The 12,274-nt window shown below is 37.3% G+C and overlaps 1 protein-coding gene across 13 annotated transcripts in view; it reads left to right on the plus strand.

Annotated features, from left to right (window-relative positions):
• The window catches only part of PRRC2C (proline-rich coiled-coil 2C), a 96,226-nt gene extending 85,956 nt beyond the window's left edge, over positions 1-10,270 (plus strand). For 4 of the 13 annotated variants that reach the window (XM_010851945.1, XM_010851937.1, XM_010851966.1 and 1 more), the window contains 7 exons: positions 2,175-2,406; positions 2,629-2,751; positions 4,050-4,268; positions 4,584-4,687; positions 5,079-5,205; positions 6,048-6,284; positions 8,354-10,270. In XM_010851945.1, the coding sequence (XP_010850247.1) occupies positions 2,175-2,406; positions 2,629-2,751; positions 4,050-4,268; positions 4,584-4,687; positions 5,079-5,205; positions 6,048-6,284; positions 8,354-8,611 (1,300 nt within the window). In that variant the 3' untranslated portion in view covers positions 8,612-10,270. The other 9 variants (XM_010851959.1, XM_010851969.1, XM_010851990.1 and 6 more) reach the window with 7 other exon arrangements.
• Positions 10,271-12,274: the final 2,004 nt, after the last annotated feature.

Here is a 12,274-nt window from a genome sequence, read left to right on the forward strand (position 1 = left end):
AGTGAAAATGAAAGGGAAGTCGCTCAGTCGTGTCCGACTCTTAGCGACCCCATGGACTGCAGCCTACCAGGCTCCTCCATCCATGGGATTTTCCAGGCAAGAGTACGGAGTGGGGTGCCGTTGCCTAAGGGTTGAATGATAGCAGTGATGATGGCATAACTCAGTCATCATCATGGTACATCTGTCATCAGTACTCATGGTAATAGCTCTGAACCATCAAAAAGAAAAAGAAATTCCTTTCAGGACATTTAGTGTAAATTAGCTTGCAAAATTAGACATTTCCTTTTGGAAATTTGCTTTCAAGTGATTCAGGTAGAATTTCCATACTTTGTAGGTTAAAATTGGCATTGATTGATAATAGCTCATTTCTACAGATCATGTTTCATTCCTAAAGAAGGGTCTCAGCTAGTCACACTTTCTCAAAGGAGCAGAATTATTGGTAAACTTAATAAATGGGGCTCTCACTTTTGTTTTTTATTAAAGATTTTTCAGTAGCATTGAGTACATCTGTATAATTAATACTAATTAATTAATTCTGATACTACTCTTGTCATTTAGTTTGGTTATTCCAAAAAATTCTCAGTACAAGTAAAATTATTACCCTAAATATAACTATAGGCAGTCTCTTTCATGTTGTTAAATTTGAGATTATATTGAAATTTGTAGTAAAACTTAAAAGTTGAGTAGAGGGACTTCCAGTGGTTAAGACTCTGCACTCAACAGCAAACAAAAAACCAAACTCCACAAATGTAAAAATCCAGAAAATATATATTTATAAAAAAAACTTTAGTAGATTTAGAAATAGCAAATAGATTTAATCTCAAAACCAATCTCCTTTTAATTGGCTGTTTGAAACACTGTTGAAAAGTTTGCTACCTTTGAGCTGTGTTAAACAGAGTTCAGTAATTAGTAATGTCTTCAATAGTCATGGGAGATGGATTTGCAATGCACCGACATTCTGTAACCCCCATTTTAACAATTGCCTTGGAAGATGAACTTTTTAAGTATATATATGTAATATGTAACGTGTGTGTGTGTGTATGTAAATGTCTATGTAATTGTGACAAATGGCTACCTGAAAGGCACCAGTTTCTACTTTGAAAGTAGTTGTTTGTATCCCTTCCACATCATTCTGCTGTTTCATGTTCTGAACCTAATTAGCGTAGTATTTATTAACAGGGAATCATTGGCGTTAATTTCTGCCAAGATGGTATAGTTTTAACTGTATACTGATGTTTTCACATTTTATGTTTGAAGCATTATAAGTAGATGTTGTAAAAATTAGTTGTGTCCCTAGAAAGGTGTTCCTGCTTAATGGGTTTTGTTCCTGCCTCCATCCCAGAAATAATAGGGCAGTCTGGGGTTATATTTCAGCATTGTATGTTTTTAAAAACCCTTCAAATATGCGATACAGTATTATTAACTATAGGCACCATGTTGTACATTACATCCCCTTTATAAGGGAGTCATATACCCTTTGGCCATAATACTGTTTTGCATATTTGAACATTGCTAAGAGAATAGATCTTAAAAAGTTTCTCATCACAAAAAAAAATGTGTAACTATGTGTAGTGACTAATGTTAACTAGACTCATTGTGGTGGTTATTTTGCATATGTATGAATACCGAATCATTCCATTGTACACCTGAAACTAGTCTAATGTTATGAGTCCATTATGCTTCAGTTAACAAAATGGAATTTTGTGGGTGCTCCTGTTGTTAACTGCTACTCTGCTTTATTCCATAGAGGTCTTGAAATATATGTACTACATGTTTATATATGTATACTATGTATATATTATCTGTAATGAAATACAGATATTAAAAATCAGAGCTGTTGGTTCTATAAATTCAAATAGACTGGTAATACCAAAGAGAACAACAACAGATTTGGTTCTGAGCTTACTAATGAACACAGGAAAATAGAATTATTCTCATTGTTAAAGAGAAGAAAATCTTAGCATTTTCTCAGCAAGAGTAATAATAAGCCTTTTCCCAGAAGTTTAACGTGCAGAGCTCTACTGTATGTAGGGCTCAATAAGTCTTGAAACAAGTGCTTTAGACACTGTATTCTCTACCTCTTTAGTTACGCTAAGTAGAGTATTTGGTCATTTGAGATACTCATTCTTAAGAGTTCAGATTAAAACATGCCTTTCTCTTTAATACTTCTGTAGATCTCAGCCAGCCTTTATGCAAAGCAGTCTGTCCCAGCCATCTATGGTCCTTTCTGGTACTGCCATCCACAACTTTCCAGCTGTCCAACACCAGGAACTTGCCAAAGCACAGTCAGGTCTGGCCTTCCAACAAACTTCAAATACTCAACCTATTCCCATATTGTATGAACATCAGCTGGGTCAGGCATCAGGACTAGGAGGTTCTCAACTGATCGATACACATCTTCTCCAGGTAAGGCAAGAGCTAGAATCACGCACTGTTTTTGTATTCCTATTCAGCAAATTATTTAAGAAAGAGTTTTGGGGGAAAAAAAATGTTAAAAGACACAATGAAAAAATAAGATCTTCCTTTCTGTCTAATGCTAATCAGATTCTTTGAGATTACTTTGAAGTTGTAACCTTTGATCCTGAATTGGAAAGTATTTCAATCTACTTCTTACAAAATATTTTCTAGGCTAGAGCGAATCTTACCCAGGCTTCAAATCTTTATTCTGGACAAGTACAACAGCCTGGTCAGACAAATTTTTATAACACTGCCCAGTCACCAAGTGCTCTCCAGCAGGTAAACTATGGCATGGTAAATTTCCTCAATTTTCTTTATTATTATTGTTGTTGCTGTTGCTTTTGTTGTTGTTGGGGGATTAAAATAGAACCAAGATGGGGAGATGGTCCAGTGGCCTCAGAGTTTTTTCCTGAGGAATTTAGGAATTCTCTGGGGTCCACTGGTAGTGGGACATGTTTCAGTCTTACACCACCCCTCTTCTCACCCTCACTTCCCGTAAAATCAGTAATGCTCTTTACCTCTTTTTAAAGAGGACTTCTTTTTATTTATTTATTAATAAATATTTATTTTGTATCAGTTGCAGCACACAAGGTCTTTTTTGTGGCATACAAGATCTGTAGTTTGGCATGTAAGATCTAGTTCCCTGACCAGGTGTCAAACCTAGGCCCCCTGCATTGGGAGCATGGAGTCTTAGCCACTGGTTCACCAGAGAAGTCCCTAAAATGGATTTTTATATAATCAATTATTTTAACAAAAGAGTCCACAAGTCTTGTGGACACAATGGAAAGTCCACAATGGAAAACCATTGTCCAGTACATGGAGTTACATCTAAGTGTGATAAATGTTTTACCCATCCATGCTAGAGGTGAAGGAAGACCCTGAAGACCACCCACACCAGTTAATATAATACATAGGACTGTGTAGCAGAGTATGATAGAGTAAAAATAACAAAAAAATTTCTTAAGTATATGAATGTAATAATAATTTTCAGTGAAATGTATATGTTTATGAAACTGCCTTCTGACAATCTCATAAATCAGCTTACTCTTTAAAAAGTTGGTGGAGGGCTGGAGGAGAGAGGCAAGCCATTAGTCATCTTCTCATAGCTATTTTTGGTGGATATTTTAGGGGGTGAGAATTAAGAAAATATCACCGTATTGACATTCAAATTAAATACTATTTGTATGACACTGGAAAGATTTTTTTTTGGTCAAAGCTCATTTTGACCACACCTTTAAAATAATATAAAAAATATCTATTGTAAAAATGAAAGTTGTAACTACTTTCTTAAAGTGTATGTTCATGATTTTATTGTATTCTGGGGTTATTAAGACATACTGTGGATTCAAAGACAGTCATAATTATTTCATACAGAGTTTCTCTACTGCTAATCTGTTTTATTGTTGCACATTTAATAAAAGAATGGAGGTAGTCACTAATCAAGATATTTACATGTGAAATATATTAATAGATTGAAGTATTCTGTTTAAAATCTTACTCAGAAGTATTTGAAGAGTCATGTATATAGTTAAAGGGATATACGTACAACAGATTAAGCAAATTGCTACAGTTTCTGTTTGCTTATTTTCTAGGTTACAGTACCTTTACCAGCATCCCAGCTTTCTTTGCCTAATTTTGGATCTACAGGGCAGCCTTTAATTGCTCTGCCTCAGACTCTTCAGCCCCCATTACAGCATACTGCCCCACAAGCACAGGCCCAGAGCATGAGTCGTACTGCACAAGTAAGCCAGCCTTTCAGGGGATTGATCCCTGCTGGAACACAGCATAGCATGATCGCAACCACAGGAAAAGTAAGTGAAGAGAAATGTGTGCAGTTTTTTTGAGAATTTAAGGCCATGAGTTTAGATTTATGTATCTGTATAGTCTATAAAAATCAAGCTTCTTTCACTCCCCAAAAAATGTCAGGCTCAGTATACTTATTTTTTAATCCACTTACTATTAATGTGTTTAGGCCCTCTGTCTTTACCTTATAACAAAGAAATCATAAAATCTTGTTCTAAGGTTCTTTGCTCTATGCCAGATGAAATTATAGATAAAATACTAAACACAGCACTTTAATTTATGGAATTGCAAAAATGTTAAGTTTACTTTATGCTCTTCCTCAGATGTCTGAAATGGAACTAAAAGCCTTTGGAAGTGGCATTGATATAAAACCAGGCACTCCTCCAATCAGTGGCAGAAGCACCACACCAACATCTAGTCCTTTCCGGTAAAATGGGCATTTAAATTTGCTTATAGAATTTCCAAATAGCTGAGTAGCATGTTTCTGTTAGATACTTAATATGTCACTTTTCCTATAATAAGCATAAGACATTCTCATAGTTTTACCCACAGTGTTAAACTATTATTTAAGCTTAATTATAATAAGAATGTATTTGTTATACTCTGTTTTAAGGGGGAAAAAAATTTAACCCTGGGAAAATCAAGCTAGTATGCTTTCTCACATCTGCACTTCCATTCCCAGCATAATGTTTGGTATCTCCAGTAAATTTTCATCAACTACCAAGTATGATGAATCTACCAAAAGCCATGTCTCTAAAAACTAACAGCATTACTTACATGGCACTACTGTTACTGACCAGTGATGGCTTCTCTCCAAGGGCTACTTCCACAAGTCCGAACAGCCAGTCCAGCAAAATGAACAGCATTGTCTATCAGAAGCAGTTCCAGTCAGCCCCTGCCACTGTGAGAATGGCACAACCATTTCCTACACAGTTTGCACCCCAGGTGGGCAGATACAAATGAGAAATGAGTATTACTTACTTGCGAGTGATTGCTAATCTGGCTAATTCTCTGATTTTATAATCCTGCCATATTATAACCAGTTTAGAAACAGCTTTTAGTAAATTTATGACATTCAAATATATTCTGTACAATTTTTAGCTAGACACAAGTAGTAACCATATAGTTCTAAAGCAGACAATTGAAATATAGTCAAAAGATTCCCCACACAGCTCTAAAAATTTATTTCAGTCCCAAACCTTTTATCTTTTGAAGAAGCTGACTTTTCAGAGAAGGGTCCCAGTGCTTAACATTTTCTAGTTTAAAAGTTGGGGAGGGGGGTTTGGTTTTTGTTTTCTAAAGGTAACTATATGCAATTGATACAGAAATTCTAAAAGACATTCTAATATATGTGTAAACATGTTGGCTTCTCTTCCCTTCGCTAATCCTATGGAAGGACTAAAGTTGATAAGAACTCTCATATATTTGTTGATTAGTAGTATTTTCATTTATCTTCAGATTATAGTTGGTATATGTGCCTTTTCTGCAGTTATATCTTTTTAAAAAGATATCCTATTTAATAGCTTTTCTATTTCCCCTTCAGAATTTGTAGCTGAAATGCTAGAACCAACTGAAGTGCCATAGCATGCTTTGCCTAATTTTTGTCAGATTCTCCAAGCATGGAGAATGTTTCTTCTTGGTCCCGTAATAGAATGGCACAAACCCATACACTTCCTTTCACTGGCAGAATGGGCACAGATTTACTCTGGTATAAGCCAACCTAGTCTAGTTGGCAATTTTTTTTTTTTTAACAGTTCAATGTTGTATGTTTTGTTTTTTTCACTCAGATTCTCTCTCAACCTAACCTGGTCCCTCCATTGGTAAGAGCCCCACATACTAACACCTTCCCAGCGCCTGTTCAGAGGCCACCAATGGCACTGGCCAGTCAGATGCCTCCTCCGCTGACCACAGGCCTCATGAGCCATGCTCGTTTGCCACATGTAGCCAGGGGTCCTTGTGGATCACTATCTGGAGTCAGAGGTAATCAGGCCCAGGCTGCGTTGAAGGCTGAACAAGACATGAAGGTTAGTACAGTGTTAACAGCCAACAGAGCACGAATCTGTCTCTGAACCATGTCTTACGATGCCTCTGGACCCGTAACTGCCTATCCAGGCATTCATTGTCTTAGCAGACTTGACCACACTAACTACTTTTGTTCATCACCACCTCCTTTTTTTAATTTAATTTTTTTTCTTCCTACTCCCCCCACCTCACACACACACACACATACACACACACACTTTTCTTTTTCTTTTTTATGTTTTTATTTTTTGTTTGTTTCTTATTTTTGCAGTTATAGTCAGCAAACAAGTTAACGTTTTAAACTCTGTGGCCAAATGAATTGTTTATAGAATAAATGTTTGAGATCTGAGTTTAGCTGCTATATTTTTTGGGAAGAGCAAATAAGTAATATGAATTATTACAGGCTTCCCCATTTTCTTTCTTTTTGGTTTTTCTTCCCTTCCCACCCCCACCCCCATCCCAAGATATAAATCATTGTTATGTGAAAACTCTGGAATGGGTAAGGCATGTTATCTTGATTTTTCTTCCTTCATGAGTCATCCAAGCATCCAAGTATAGTTTTCTTCTCAAACTGGTTTCATATCTTTTTTTTTTTTTTTTTTTTGCCTGCCATTTGAGGCATCCGTATTCCACAACTGATTGTGTAGTTGTAGATGAAGAACTCAAAAAGCACTTTGGGATCCTTCATGATAAAAGGCACTGATAAACATGAGGTTTGCTAAACGCAGAAGGGTGCCTTGAGGAGTCTGTGTGGGGACAGTTCTTGCAGCATAAACTTAACCTGTCTGCCAGTACAGATAGCTGAATAATTTATTTGTTTCTATATTTACTTAGACTTGACTTTTAAAGTCTTAGTACTTCTGCCAATTTTGTCAGTATATATATCAGGCAAGATGAGAACCAAAAAAAGCTTACCGCTTTCAAATGGGAAATGTCCATAGTCACACTTTATTCTGAATTAGAAATATGTTTAGGACAATCCTGTTAGAAAATTCAGTTGATTCAGTAAAGTTTCTTTCTGGGTTGATGCCCCTTGTTTGTGATCCTGAATAATCAAATTTAAAGATTGCCCTGAAGTGAAACACTTGTTGAATGTTATCTGCTTTTATTAAGGCTGCGTACCTAGGATTTCCATCCATTTGTAATTATTAAAAATACTATATGTGTAGAAATCTTTGGAAACCATTTGGCCTTGGTTTCCAGTTCTATTGCCTCCTTGCCACTTGATTTTCCTACATCCGCATGTTGGAAATTACATTAGAGCTTAATAATGGGGTGGAAAAGGATACAGATGTCATGAAATTGCTTCAGATCTTTGAATAGTACAGGTTACCTGTAGAACATGAAGAGCTTTTGTTATATGCAAGAGGTGTAGAAACTTTAGTCTTAATTGTGTATGTTATGGTGGTATAATTTACAGATTGACGTAAGTATATTCTTTGGGGGCACAGCGTCAATAAAACTAGGAAATTATTTTACCAGCTCAGAATGTGGTAGGAGCTATCAGAACTTAGTGATCAAGTGAAGTTGTAGTTACTAATTTCTGATGCTCTTCCCCTGCAGAAGAGAGCTGTGGGAAGAGGACTCAGCCACAAGACATTTGGTCCTAGGTGTTGGTAATGCCACAATATAAGTGCTTCCTTTTCATTTTATTGTAGACCACATATTGATAAATAGAAGTTTTAAGTATTACATATATATGTTTTCAAATTTGCAAGCAGGCTCCCTAAATAAAATTTGATATCAATAAGTTTTTTACAGAAAAGATACAAACCAACAGCAATTTATATTTTACTGTTTTTTTACAAGGGCAAACTTTGGAAAGATGGTGGGAGGTGGTCCTATTCTTTTCAGTTTTTGTTTTGTTTTGTTTTGTTTTGAATCACATGGAATGTTTTCAAAAATAGGAAGAAATCTATCCATTAAAAGCTGACAGATCAATGAGGTACTTTGGGGCCAAACCAACATGGGGAAAACTGATTTGTGATTGGTAAAAAGATTTGAACTGAGATTGATTGACAGGCTTTGGTTATACTGCAGCATTTTCAGTTGTTGTTTCTCATTTTTTAAGGCAAAGCAGAGAGCAGAGGTTCTTCAGTCCACGCAACGGTTCTTCTCTGAACAGCAACAGAACAAACAGATAGGAGGCAAAGCCCAGAAAGTGGACAGTGACTCAAGTAAACCTCCTGAAACCCTGACCGACCCTCCTGGTGTCTGTCAGGAAAAAGTAGAAGAAAAGCCACCCCCTGCACCCACCATAGCCACCAAACCTATTAGAACTGGACCAATCAAACCTCAGGCGATCAAAACCGAAGAAACAAAATCTTAAAAGGCTGTGGGTTATTGCAGGGGGAAGGGGAAGGGAGAGGGGAAAGAGGGAGAATGAAGTTAGACAATGCCGTCAGCCAAAGGGGCAAAGTGGTCTCTGACACTATCCCGTCCAGAGCCTGGAGGTGCGCAAGGGACATAGGAGCGATTTACACTGACACGCAGCTGCTGCACCCGTAAATGAGGCTTTGCCAGCTTGCACCTACTGTATAATATGCACTCTGTTGACGGCCATGCATCTTCAGTCAGAATTTGTATGTGAATACGTGCACACATTCCTGAGTGCATATAATGTAGAACTAAAATCCTTATGGTTAGATGAAACACCAGAAATATGAGGGAAATAACACCACAGAGGAATAGCTCAGCCTGAACAAAGTGATGGTCCCAGCTAAGACATCAGATGTGGTTTCTGTGCTCCCTCTTGTTCTTGGAATATGGTTAGAGCATTTATGGGCTTGGTGGTGAAGAACAGAAGATAACTGGTGCTGGATAGAGGAGCCTTATTTTTTATTATGGCAGCTTGCTATTTTTGTAACGTGGTGATTGAGTTGAACACAATCAAAGTACAGTAACTGATCTCCCCTTCTTCCTGGATGAGTGAGCAGATGATGAAATACTGACGTCAACATCCTTGAACATACCCAAGTGGGCAGTGTTTGGCTACTGCTTCTGTTTGAAATGATGCTGTGTTTTGGTTGTGGCCCAAAGCTTTGAAGTGCTACTTGGCATCTCCTTTCTTCCGTGAAGCTCTTAACCATTCAGACATGACAGAGTTGGTCAAATACTACTTAGGCTGAGTCCTGCTTGCCTCTCCTCAGTCATCTTTGTATGAATCCAATGGTTGGTTTTTGTTTATTTTTTTAAACGGTTTTTAGCTGATGTTCATGAAGAGCAGTGAGTACCTAGAACTATGCCAATGAAGAAAGGAAATCCTATCTAAGAAGGTGCATTTCTGTACCAGAGCTGTGTCATAACCATCCTTTGGGCCCTCTGCTGGAAAAGTAGAATCAAGTCTCAAATAATGCCTTTTTAATTATATCCTCTAGTATTATAGATGTAGGACAGTACTGTATCATACCTCTGTGAATGTAAAATATCTTGTACCTGCTTTATGATATGTAGTAGTGACCGTGCTTTATCAGATCTGTTTTTAATGACGTTATTCTAGAATGTTTTCTTTCCAGATGATGATTGAGAAACGTAATTAAAAAATGGTGCCAGGTACCACAACAGTAACAGAACTTAGCTGTTTTCTGAGGTTTTGTTTTTTTACTTTTTTTTTTTTTAATGGAGTGTGCTGGATGTCTCTATAATTTTGTTCAGATGACTGCAGAACTTGGAAAAGCTGTTGCTGCTATTGATGCATAACATACTGCTATTGGTCTTTTTATATAAATAAATAAATCTATATATATATACATATATATATATAATTTGAATTTTTGGAAACTTTAGCTGTGCTGTCAACTTTGGAAAAAGTATCCCAGTTGTACCGTGTTGGGTTGGCATTGTACAGAAATTAACAGCCATATTGGTCTAGAAACGTTAAACATAATTTTTTCCATTTGTACAGGGGTAACACACTGTATTAAATATGTAAGGTCTTATCTACATGGGTTTGATTACAGAAACTAATAAAGTATTCTCTAAATAATGAGTCTTGGAGCTTCCTATCCATTCCTAAAATCTGAAGTAAGAGTACATTATGCTCTAGGGGGAAAAAATGCCACCCCAAAACTTGATTTCTGACTTTGAAGAACTATAAAGCTTATTCAGTCAAAGTAAAGACTGTCTTTTGAGGATAGTATGTATGGCCCCTGTTCTCGAGGTAGCCATGTTCATTTGAAAACAGTCTGTCAAGGAAGAGGAGAGTCGTTTTTCTTGGTGTTGTAAACTGCTGAATGTAGACAATAGAATCACCATTCTTCTGGCTGGAAATGGAAGGACCCAAAATAAATCTTAGTAAAGCTTGGGCAAGACTCACTAATTTACTCCATATTCCAACATAGAATTACTCCAAAGAATTATTGTCAAAAACACACACATTTCCCTGGACAGAGAAATATCAAAGGAGAAGGATATTTTACATGAACTAGAGTTTAAGCAAGAGATGAGGCTTTGATATAATTTAGTCAGTTGATCAAGTACATATATGTGTCATGTGCTGGGAATGTAGAAGACGGTTCTTCCCTGAGTGTAGTCTAGTGGTGGCTTGAAGTCTTGCAGGTTGCCGTCACTGATACCTGACCTCTATTTCCTGGGACCATTTTCCAGTCACTCTGTCTTCCCCCTGCCTATATATGATCCTACTGCTTAACTTGATTGTATGATTAAAACCTAAAATTGTTTGGGTAATACTAATTGATTTATTGACACGCTAGCTAATAAGTAGATTTATATGTAAATTTTGGTCTTAGCTGGTTTCTGAGCAAAAAAAGCAAAGTCAACAATTTATTCACCTGAAATGAAAAGGGAGCTCCCAAATAAATGCATTAGTATTCAGTGGAGAATTAAAGGAAGGAAGTTTCATTAATCAGGCTTGAGATTCCAGATGAGAAAGTCCTAGGTTCAAGGATGATGTAGAGGGACACAAAGAGGATGGATCAATGTATTCTTTCTCTTTTTTTACCAAGAGATGTGCTCAGTTGTGTCCAACTATTTGTGGCCTCATGGGAACTGTAGCCTACTAGGATCCCCTGTCCAGGGGATTCTCCAGGCAAGAATACTGGAGTGAGTTGCCATTTCCTACTACAGGGGATCTTCCCAACGCAGGAATCAAAACCACTTTCCACGTCTCCTGCTGGTGGGTTCTTTATACCACTTAAACCACCCGGGAAGCCCTTGCCAATAGGGAGTGTTCAATTTCAAGTCTCGGGGAAAACAACTACTAATAGATATTACCAACTTTCCTTCCTCAGCAGCCCAGAATGACGTGGTTCAGGTGCTGCTTTTTTTTTTTAAACCTTCCTGCCAAAGGTACATTAGGTATAATTAAGGAGAATAGAATGGCCAAGTAGGCCTCCCACACAAAGCAGTCACTTTCTTAACCGTAGGGAAAGGCACATGGGTACTCATATGTATTCCAGGAACATCCAAAAAAAGCACCAAGGCAGAAGTCACGATCTTTTTATAACTTGGTAGTGTTGTTCAGTCAGTAAGTCATGTCCAACTCTGTGACCATATGCACCGCAGCACGCCAGACTTCACTGTCCTTCACTATCCTTGGAGTTGCTCAAACTCCTATTCATTGAGTTGGTGATGCCATCCAACCATCTCATCCTCTTGTCACCCACTTCTGCCTTCAATCTTTGTCAACTCAGGATCTTTCCCAATGAGTCAGCTCTTCCCATTAGGTGGTGAACGTATTGGAGCGTCATCATCAATGCTTTCAATGAATATTCAGGACTGATCTCCTTTAGTATTGACTAGTTTGATGTCCTTGCTGTCCAAGGGACTCTCAAGCACCACAATTTGAAAGCATCAATTTGGTGCTCAGCCTCCTTTATGGTCCAACTCTTAAATCCATACAAGACTACTGGGAAAACCATAGCTTTGATTATAGGATCTTTGTCGGCAAAGTGATGTCTCTGCTTTATAATACACTATTTAGGTTTATCATAGCTTTTCTTCCAAGAAACAAGCATCTTTTAATTTCATGGCT

The sequence above is a fragment of the Bison bison genome, unplaced genomic scaffold (assembly GCF_000754665.1).
Source record: "Bison bison bison isolate TAMUID 2011002044 unplaced genomic scaffold, Bison_UMD1.0 scf7180017851926, whole genome shotgun sequence".
Lineage (NCBI taxonomy): Eukaryota > Metazoa > Chordata > Mammalia > Artiodactyla > Bovidae > Bison > Bison bison.